Here is a 10,149-nt window from a genome sequence, read left to right as displayed (position 1 = left end):
CAGGGATGTGTCCACGGACAGGAGAGTCCACTCGTGAGTGGTTAGAAGATAACCCTTAAAGCCAGTTAAAAAGCGGGGCACTTCAGGGGTGCGGGCTGGGTAATTTGAGGGCCTAATGTGATGTCATAAATACTATTTCTTTTTTAAAAAATATATTTTATTAATTTTTTACAGAGAGGAAGAGAGAGGGATAGAGAGTTAGAAACATCGATGAGAGAGAAACATTGATCAGCTGCCTCCGGCACACTCCCTACTGGGGATGTGCCCGCAACCAAGGTCACATGCCCTTGACCGGAATCGAACCCGGGACCCTTCAGTCCGCAGGCCGACGCTCTATCCACTGAGCCACACCCGTTTTGGCCATAAATACAATTTCATAGGACTTCAGCGTTGGTATAGGTATCGCCTAGGTGTGTTTTTTTTAAAAGTATTCATTTGCAACAATTAATATATAGTCACTACTGTCAAATCTGCATCGTGAGAGACAGATGGTTCAGTTTCCACATGGGACGTAGTGTTCATATGCATTTGAGAATGAAGGCCACTGGCTGGCTTGCCTATTCAAAAATTCAGTATTTATGAAAGATGGGCTGTGGAGATACACCCATGAACATGCCATGTTCCCCACTGTCTGAACCATCTATTTGCAGGGAAAACACTGCAAAAAAAAATTATTACCAAGAAAAAGCTAAAATGGAGCAAATGCTTATAAAGGAAGGACCTCCGTGGAAATGCCCGAAATGAATTAAATACCAAAGGACCGGGCGGGCGGGAGGGAGGCTGTCGCCTCTGCAGTCACCTCAGCCCCCGGGGCGTCCAGGGCTTTGTGGGCGGACCGGGGCCAGGCCCTGATTGGCTGACGTGCAACCTGCGCTCACAGCGATTGGTCCAGGAGCGGACAGGGCGGAGAGGGGGCTGTTAGGACTTCTGGGGGCAAAACACAGGCTTCTTCCTGTCCTGGGGCCTGGAAACCAGGCTGTGGTTTGGGCCGGAGGCGGAGGAGGCGTCCTCAAACTGCGGCCCGCGGGCCACGCGCGGGTGTTTTTGCCGTTGTGTTTTTTTACTTCAAAATGAGATATGTGCAGTGTGCATAGGAATTTGTTCATAGTTTTTTTTAAACTATAGTCCGGCCCTCCAACGGTCTGAGGGACAGGGAACTGGCCAGGGCTCGGCGGGGGCGTGGCTAGCTCAGCGGTGGGCGTGGCGAGATGGTGGGGCGTGGCTATCTCAGCGGTGGCGGGGCAGACGCTCAGGAGGGGTGGGGGCGTGGCTATCTCGGGGGGCGTGGCTAGCTCGGCGGTGGGCGTGGCTAGCTCGGCGGAGGGCGAGAGCTTAGGTGGGGGTGGGGGCGTGGCTAGCTCAGCGGTGGGCGTGGCGGGCGCTCAGGAGGGGGCGGGGCGAGCCCTGCAGGGCGGGGCGGCTCGGCCCGCGGCGGCCATGGCGGCCAGGCGGGTTCCATCGCTGGTGACCGCAACCTTCGGGGGACGACCTCCCGCCGCCCGGCCGGCACGGCCCCTCTGGGTCTCGGCGGGGCTCCGCCAGCCCCTCGGGGTCCCCCTGTGCTCCGCTTCGGAGGGAGAGCGCGGCGATGTCGGGCCCCGCGCGCAAGACAGCCCGGCGGGGGCGGAGAGGCGCCCGGAGACCGCAGCGTTAACGGCGGCCGAGCGACGGATCGCGGACCTGCACGCGGCCGCCTGCGCGGTGAGGCCCCGCCCCCTGCGCCGCCCCGCGGCCCGTACGCCTGCGCGCTGAGGCCCCTCCTGCCTGGTCCCGGCGCCCGTACGCCTGCGCGTCCCAGGGAGGGAGCGGTCGGGGGACCAGAGCCCGCGCGGACTCAGGCCTCTGACAGCGCGCAGCTTGCCGCCCGCCCCGGCCAGTCAATACTCGGTTACCGGTTACCAGTTACCCGGTCACCAGTTACCCGGTTACCCGGTTACCAGTTACTAGGTTACTGGTTACCAACTTACCGGTCACCAGTTACCCGGTTAGCGGTTACCAGTTACCCGGTTAGCGGTTACCAGTCACTGGTCACCAGTTACCCGGTTAGCGGTTACCGGTTACCTGCTTACCAGTTACCAGGTTAGCGGTTACCAGTTACCTGCTTACCGGTTGCCCGGTTAGTAGTTACCCAGTTAGCGGTTACCAGTTACCTGGTTAACGGTTACCTGGTTAGCGGTTACCCGGTTACGGGTTAGGGCTGGGGCTAGGGTTAGGTTAGGGCAGTGGTCGGCAAACTCATTCGTCAACAGAGCCAAATATCAACAGTACAACGATTGACGTTTCTTTGGAGAGCCACATTTTTTAAACTTAAACTTCTTCTAACGCCACTTCTTCAACATAGACTCGCCCAGGCCGTGGTATTCTGTGGAAGAGCCACACGCAAGGGGCCAAAGAGCCGCGTGTGGCTCGCGAGCCGCAGTTTGCCGACCACTGGGTTAGGGTTAGGGTTTAGGGTTAGGTCAGGCTCAGGGTCAGGGGGCTGAGAGTTAATGTCTGTCTGTCTGTCCTGAGAATGAGTGCGACTCTTTCTGATCAGTGCATGAGCTAAACATCATCACTCCTCTGTGTGTGTATGTGTGTGTGTGTGTGTGTTGCATGTGTCTGTGAATGTGTGTGTCTGTCTGTGTATGTGTGTGTGTCTGAGTATGTGTGTGTGTATGTGTGTGTGTGTCTGAGTGTGTGTCTGTGTACGTGAGTGTGTGTGTGTGTGTGTTGCATGTGTGTCTGTCTGTGTGTGTCTGTCTGTGTCTGAGTATATGTGTGTCTGTCTTTCTGTGTATCTGTTTCCGAGTATTTTGTGTGTGTCTTTTTGCGTCTGTGTATTATGTGTCTTTCTGTGGTGTATGTGTCTGTTTATGTATGTGTGTGTGTGTGTGTGTCTGAGTATGTGTCTGTGAATATGTGTGTGTCTGTATATGTGTGTGTGTGTATGTGTGTGTGTGTCTGTGTCTGTGTATGTGAGTGTGTGTGTCTGTGTATGTGTGTGTGAATATGTGTGTGTCTGTCTGTATGAGTGTGTGTGTGTACATATGTGTGTGTGTGTGTTTGAGTCTGTGTCTGTGAATATGTGTGTGTGTGTCTGAGTGTGTGTGTGTGTGTTGGGGGAGGGGTGTGAAGGAGTTGATGGAGGGGGTAGCGGACCCGGGAAGGCACAGGAACAGTGCCGTGACCAGTTAGACACCCTACCCAGCCATGCTTTAATAACGAATAATAAAGCACGAACTTACTTTGACTTTCAGTTCAGCGCCACCCTCCCCTCCACTCTTCACAGAGCACAGTCCCACGGGAGCTCTCCGTGGGCGCTGACCTTCTTCCCGGACAGCCTGAGCTTTCCTCCTGTTTGGGGGCTCTGACCATTGCTTGTTGGCACCAGCGTCCAAACTCGACGAGAGGGAGTGGCCAGAGTCGGGCGTGGTGACAGGGCCTTTAGAAAGAGCGGGAGAAAGCCCCTCTGTGGCAGCGGTTCTCAGCCCGTGGGCCCCGACCCCTCTGGGGGCCGAGCGACCCTTTCCCAGGGGTCGCCTAAGACCATCGGAAAACACAGGTGTTTACATGACGATTCATAACAGCAGCAGAACTATGAAGTAGCAACGGAAATATGTTATGGCCGGGGGTCACCACCACCCGAGGAGCTGTGTTAAAGGGCCGCGGCCTCAGGGAGGTGGGAACCCCTGCCCTACAAGGCCTCAGGCTAAAGAGCATCGTCGGCACGGCCAGGCTCCGAGGAGCAGGTCGAACTGGTGACTTGGCCTTCACACCACGTACCCGGGACAGTTTGGAAAACAAGTCGGACAGTAGGTAGAGCGCGCTTCCTGAACATCCGAGGGGCCATCATAAAGCTTGCTTTTTGCCCCTGGCCGGTGTGGCTCAGTGGATAGAGCCTCAGTCTGTGGACTGAAGGGTCCCGGGTTCGACTCTGGTCAAGGACATGTACTTGGGTTGCAGGCTGGATCCCTGGCCCTGGTCGGGGGCACATGTGGGAGGCAACCCATCGCTGTGTCTCTCTCGCATCCATGTTTCTCTCTCTCTGTGTCTCTTCCCCTCCCTTCCTCTCTCTCTAAAAATCCATGGGGAAAAAAATATCCTCGGGTGCGGAGGAACAGAAAAATAAAATAAAAATCAAAGTTGCTTTTGATCAAACTCGTGAAAGCAGTGAGTGTTAATGTGGTCAAACAATACCAGGTTTCTGTGTGCGTGGAGGGAGGGGGTTGTGTAAGAACAGGACTAATGACCCTCTGAAAAGAAAACAGTGTAAGGCATTCGGTGCGGTCCCACATCACGGGGGAGCGAAAAGTGTGCAACAACAGCGAGGGCGGTGCTTTCCTAGCCCCGTGGTTTCGATTAACGCCGTTCCTGTCCGATTAAATCACCGTCCACGTATTTCCAGTCCTGAGCTCCCAGTGCGACTTCGGAGTGCGAGTTCGTTTGCAGCCTCTTAAGCCTCCGAGTGTCTGAAGTCACCTGTTATTAAACCTGTTCCCGGGGCCGAGGAAGCATAACTGAGCGGTGGCTGCACGGGCCGCGGGCACAGAGGGCTTCTTGTTTTCCCATCAACGTCTCGTCCCCCCCCCCCCACCACCCCCCCCCCCCACGGCTGTGTATTTCCTCCCGCTGCCGCAGAAAGTCGGCTCCTGCATCACGATGGAATGTGTTCGCTCTTTGATTGCGAGGGGCCCTGAAATTGCTTGGGAGAGGTTCATGTTGGGGTTTTGTTTTGTTTTTTGTTTTTTTTAATATATTTTTTGTTGACTTCAGAGAGGAAAGGAGAGGAAGAGAGAGACAGAAACATCAATGATGAGAGGGACCCATTGACGGGCTGCCTCCTGCACGTTGGACCAAGCCCGCAACCCAGGCATGTGGCCTCGACCGGAATCGAACCTGGGACCCTCCAGTCCGCAGGCCGACGCTCCATCCACTGAGCCACACCGGTCAGGGCTGTTTTCTTTTTTTAATATATTTTTTTATTGACTTCAGAGAGAGAGAGAGAGAGAGAGAGAGAGAGAGAGAGAGAGATTGAAACATCCATGATGAGAGAGAATCACGGACCGGCTGCCTCCTGCACGCCCCACACTGGGGATCGAGCCTGCAACCTGGGCTTGTGCCCTTGACCTGGAATCGAACCGTGACCTCCTGGTTCCTAGGTCGATGCTCCACCCCTGAGCCACGCCGGCCGGGCCATCTTGTTTGAAGAGAACTGGGCAGTTACTTTGTTAGTAGAACTTGGGGTGAGGAGAGAAGGCGGATGTGGAGACTAATGGATCGTTTTATTTCGCGACTCCGCAGGCCCAGCAGCTGACCTACGCGGACCCGGCCACCGGCTACGTGGTGCTCACGCGGCTCGCCCACCTGCAGAGGGGCCGGTGCTGCGGGTCCGCCTGCAGACACGTGAGTGGCAAATCCCCGGAACTTCATAAACGCCCGTTATTTGAACAACAAGGCAAATAAAAGCGCCGAGTAGACCTGGAGTGCGCCTTTCACGAGCTCCCTCGGCCCCGGACAATGAGGCCTCAGGACCAGCCCGGGGCCTTTAAACTTAATGGCGTTTGGTATCGTTGCACCGCGGCCGGCCCTGGGGCGCGGGCGAGGCCGGGACGGGGCAGCCGTGGGAGCTCTTTATTCTCAGGGAACCTTTCACGAGGTTTTAAACGAGCCGCGCTCACGGGGTAAGTTCAAAGGGGCAGGAGAGGGAGCTGGAAGAGTGCAGGCCGGAGCCCAGAAAGCATTTTCCTTTCATTGCTGCCTGTTAGCTGAACACACAGAAGCTTGCCCAGCGCTGAGAGGGGGGATCCCTTCAATGATAATGATTTTCTCTCTTTATTCCCTTTCTCCCTTCCTCCCCTCCTTCCTTTTTCCTCCTCCTCCTCCTCCTCCTCCTCCTCCTCTTCTCTTCCTCATTCTTTCCGTGTCACTTTTCTGCTCTGTCTTGAACCATGAAACTACCCCAAACCATACATTTCCTAAAATGTCTACGTCGGTGACTATACATCTCTATGCGCACTGATTGAGATGAACTAACTACTCCTTCCCCATTTGGAGCAAAAAAAAAAAAAAAGAAAGAAAGAAAGAAACGGGGATGGATTCTCCACTGTAACTTTGCAAAAGCACCCTCGCCGGGTACATTGCTACCGAGATGAGGTTGTGGGCCTGTGAATGCAGACCGCCCTGACCGCGTGAGTTAGAGCGTTATTTCCTCTAACTGACCCGCTTCCTAACGAAGGAGGAGACGCTGGGTCCGCGTGCCAACTGCGGCCGGCCATAGGCCTTCGCTTTTCTGCGTGCTCCCACCTGCGCCGCGGCCTGTTCCGAACCGAGTGCAGAGGAACTGCATTCACTGGGGACGGGGCTTTTCTACGGGTGAGCTTCTGGCTGTGAAGCCTTACAGCCGGAAGGACGCCCGTAGGAAGTGACGCTCGGACCCTGATTGGGATGATTCCTCCTGATTCTCCTCTTGCTCTGCAGGACCCGGAAGGTCAAGTGACCTCGGCCACGTGGTCCGCAGCCTCCTTTGTTCACCGCCAGCGAGCGAGCAGCGTTTACTCCTTTAAGGACGTCATTCACAACTTGTCTCATTCCTCCCGCAGTGCCCCTACGGTCAAGTCAATGTGCAAGATCCAGCTAAAAAGAAGAAATTCAACTCCTGTTTCTATGTCTGACAACAGAGTCGTCTCTGATCGCCACTTCGTTCAACCTTATTTGAAAAACACACACACCGCAATTCAGAATTGCTCGCGGCTCTGAGTGCTTGAGCACTGATTTAATTGTGTGTGTGTGTATATATATATATGCATATGTATATATATTAAAAGAACATCAATAAAATGGAAAAAAGCGAGCGAATGTTGGCATTTCCAATGTGGCCGTGGATTTGCTGCTGCCTCCCTCGTTCTCAGACACACACGCTGAAGCCAGAAAATAACGGCTGTTCCCTTAAATGCAGAGGCTCGATCGGGTGGCATCAGAACCCCCCGGATTTTCCCGGAGCCTCCTTGCTCCCCCCGGGTTCCTCTTCTCCTCGGGGGTCAGCGGCCCAGTGGGGGTGGCTGGCAAGCGGGAGGCCTTGAGGACATCCGTCAGTGTGTTTACATCTCGAGCGCCGAGCTCCCTCCGGGGAGGCGGCTGGGAAGCTGTCCCCGCAGCCTCCGAGGGGCCAAGGCGGCCCGGCTGCCGCCAGGAGAAAGCTCTCATCCTCCATCTGTTCTCTCCGTGGAAATGGTAAATCACTGTGCCTGGGGGTCCGGCCGCTTAGCCGCCTTGATTAAGGCGCCCTTCCTTCTGTGCCCGGGGTTCTGCATCTCCCAGGGGCTGGGGAGCCCCGGGCACCGTCTCCCGCCTGGGCCGGAGCTCAGGGGACCCTTCCGCTCACACCCTGCTCCCCGCTGAGCACCTGGCCCCCGGGAGCAGCCCTCCCCCCTGGAGGCCTGGCTCTCCCCAGAGCGGACCCTCAGCCGGGTCTCCCAGCAGGATCCGGAAGGTTCTCCAGCACCCACGGCCCGCCTCCGTCTCTGCCTGCGGCCCCACTAAGCGTTCCGCAGACCTGAAGGAACCGAGGCCTGCGCCTTCAGCTCCAGAAGAAAGGCCTTCCGCGCGGTTCCATGGGCGCCCAGGAGCCCCCGGAGGCTCCCACGTCCCACCGACCGTGACCTGTGACTCACGCCCCATGTCTGCTGGTGCCCCGTGGGGGCTCTGTGGCCAGGCTCCCCCTGTCCTGTCCGGGAATTGTGTCGAGGACAACGGGAGAAGGGGGCCAGCAGCGTGACCGATCGCTGGGGGAGGCGGGTGTCTTTCCAGAAAGGTCTGTGGGCCCGTCTCCTTCCATTCCTGGGCCAAGGAGCAGCCACGCGGAGCGAGGGTGGCCGGGGCTCCTGTCCTCGGTCCCCAGAGGGAGAAGAGGGAGAAAGGGCCCCAAAAGGCCGTCTTCCTGGGGACACGGGGGGGGGGGGGGGGGGAGAGGGACGTTCATCTGGACCAGGAGCCGGGCCTCAGCGTTTTGAGAAAGCCCCGTGGCCGATGGACAGGACTTAGGGGACCTCCCTCCTGAGAGCTCCTTCCCAGATCACTTCCTGGGGAGGTGGGGGTGGGGGTGGGGGGCCACCCAGGAAGCCAGGACTGGGGTGCCCATCACAGAGGACGATTGGAGCCTTCCCGGCCGCACAGCAGGACCCCCCTCTCCCTCCGCTCCCCCTCTTGGTGGGGATGGGGGGCGGGCGCTCATTGTAAAGTAGGCGTCCAGGCTCCTCCCTGGGCGTGTGCCCACGCACGTGGGTGCTGGAGGGACAGGCGTCCTGCCCACGTGGGCCCTGTGCCCCGCGCTTCCAAGGTTTCTGGAGACCCCGCCGCCAGGCGCCATCCATCAAGGGGGACAGTGGCGGGGCCTGGAGGCAGCCGGTTTCCAACTCAGAAAACCCCTAAGGGAACTGGGGTCTTGCTGTGGGGATTTCCGGGTGCAGACCCCCCCCCCCCTGCCAGAAGCCACACTGGCCCCCTCTGTTTTGGGAGCCAGGACGGGAGGCTTTTTAAAAATCCACACCCCCCAACCCAACCCCCCCCCCCCCAGTCGGGGTGGCTCAGTGGTGGAGCGTTGACCTAGGAACCAGGAGGTCAGGGTTCGATTCCTTGTCAGGGCACAGGCCCGGGTTGTGGGCTCCTCCCCAGTGGGGGGCGTGCAGGAGGCAGCAAGTCCATGATTCCCTCTCATCGTGGATGTTTCTCTCTCCCTCTCTCAAATCAATAAAAAGATTTTTTTAAAAAAAAAAAAAAAAGAAAGAAAAACCCGCAGCTCTTTCAGTGAGGGGTCGGGTGGAGCCCGGATGCCCACTGGGGGCCCCCCCCCCGCGCTCCATTGACCCTCGTCCCCACGCAGGGCTTCACGTTGGGCTGGGGACCCCCACACCCCAGATTCGGGGAGCACCTTCCTGAGACCCCGGGTGTCAGAGCGTGTGAACCCCGAACCCTGGCTGGGGGGAGGGGGCGTCGGGAGGTCCCTGACGGCCTCATCTTCCCACCCGCGTTCGTGTTCTCCCGTGGCGGGTGCGGCTCCGTGCGCGCCTGTGCGGAAGGCGCGTATTTACCCAACACCGAACCGGCTCGGACCCACAGCTGTGGGCAGGGATCAGGGGCCGCCCCTAAGCGTTTTGGGGTGGGCGTTGCCGTCCGTCCGTCTGTCCGTCCATCCGTCCATCCATCCATCCCTGCGATGGCCTGGCCGGCGAGCGTAGAAACGGCACCTGGGAGGCCTGCCCCCTCCCTGGCTCCGAGGACAGACCCAGATGGGGGGCTTCGGAGGAGAGAGGAGCTCTGGGGGCCGGGCGGGAAGGGGACCCCCGGGGGAGGGGGCCGTCCAGGGTGACGTGGCTGTGGGACGGGCTGGTGAAGCCGCGTGTGCGGGCGGGAGAGAGAGGCGCGCTGGCCGGGGCGCCCCAGAGACATTCCGATTTGGGGGGCGGAGGAGGACGCCTCGGGCTGGGCTTCCAGGCTCCTGCGGGCCCCGGGCCTCTCCTCGCCTGCGCGCGGCGCTCCCCGCACCCACGCGCCCTGCATCCCGCGCTGGTTGGGCCCCCCCCCCGCCCCCCAGTCCTCCGCTTCCTGGAGGCGCGCACCGCGGAGGAGGGAGGAGGCGCCTTGGGGACACCCTGGAGGGGAGGGCAGGGAGGGACCCTCACCAGTCTGGCTGCGCACACCCCCTGCCCCAGCGGCCAGGGAGCCCCCCAGGGACCCCTCGCCCCCCATCTCCCGCTGCGAGGGGCGCGCTGGGTTCAGGAGGGAGTGGATCAGTGGCCAGAGGCCCGGCTCCCAGGCTCTCCAACCGCTTCCCGGCTTCCGGACTGCGCCCGCCCGGGGACCTGAGCTCAGGTAACCAGACCCCACCCATCCTGGGTGTGTGTCTGTCTGCGCCCCCCGCCCCAGGCTCCTCTCCCGGCGGGTGAGCCGTCCCCCTCTCCCCGCGTTCCCACCTCCTTGCCAGGCGGGGGCTGGAGAGAAACCTCGGAACCCGCCGACCACGGCCCCCTGGCGCGCAGAGCGCACCCCAAAGTGCTGGTTCCCCGCGCCCCACCCCCGAGCGCAGAGAGCGAGGAAGGACCCGAGGGGAGGGAGGGGGGTTGCGGCGAGCACTCCCCGGCCTGGCCCGGCTCCCCGCCCCGAGCTGCCGCC

At 59.4% G+C, this 10,149-nt stretch overlaps 1 protein-coding gene across 1 annotated transcript; it reads left to right on the top strand.

The window, feature by feature from the left end:
• Positions 1 to 1,407: 1,407 nt before the first annotated feature.
• Positions 1,408 to 6,827, top strand: C24H1orf53 (chromosome 24 C1orf53 homolog). Its single transcript, XM_054713072.1, has 3 exons — positions 1,408 to 1,701; positions 5,284 to 5,385; positions 6,582 to 6,827. Exons 1-3 carry the CDS (start codon positions 1,438 to 1,440, stop codon positions 6,651 to 6,653), a joined length of 438 nt encoding a protein of 145 aa, XP_054569047.1. The 5' UTR covers positions 1,408 to 1,437; the 3' UTR covers positions 6,654 to 6,827.
• Positions 6,828 to 10,149: the final 3,322 nt, after the last annotated feature.

This window comes from Eptesicus fuscus, chromosome 24 (assembly GCF_027574615.1).
Source record: "Eptesicus fuscus isolate TK198812 chromosome 24, DD_ASM_mEF_20220401, whole genome shotgun sequence".
Taxonomy (NCBI): domain Eukaryota; kingdom Metazoa; phylum Chordata; class Mammalia; order Chiroptera; family Vespertilionidae; genus Eptesicus; species Eptesicus fuscus.
The sequence above is the reverse complement of the archived record's forward strand: the minus strand, read 5'-3'. Positions and strand labels throughout refer to the sequence as shown.

What these genes read in the sequence shown, in the direction of transcription:
- C24H1orf53 (XM_054713072.1), top strand. Translation starts at nt 1,438, where the DNA reads ATGGCGGCCAGGCGGGTTCCATCGCTGGTGACCGCAACCTTCGGGGGA. An exon ending in TGCACGCGGCCGCCTGCGCG is followed by an intron (nt 1,702 to 5,283) that starts GTGAGGCCCCGC and finishes GCGACTCCGCAG; the next exon opens with GCCCAGCAGCTGACCTACGC. An exon ending in GCGGGTCCGCCTGCAGACAC is followed by an intron (nt 5,386 to 6,581) that starts GTGAGTGGCAAA and finishes TTCCTCCCGCAG; the next exon opens with TGCCCCTACGGTCAAGTCAA.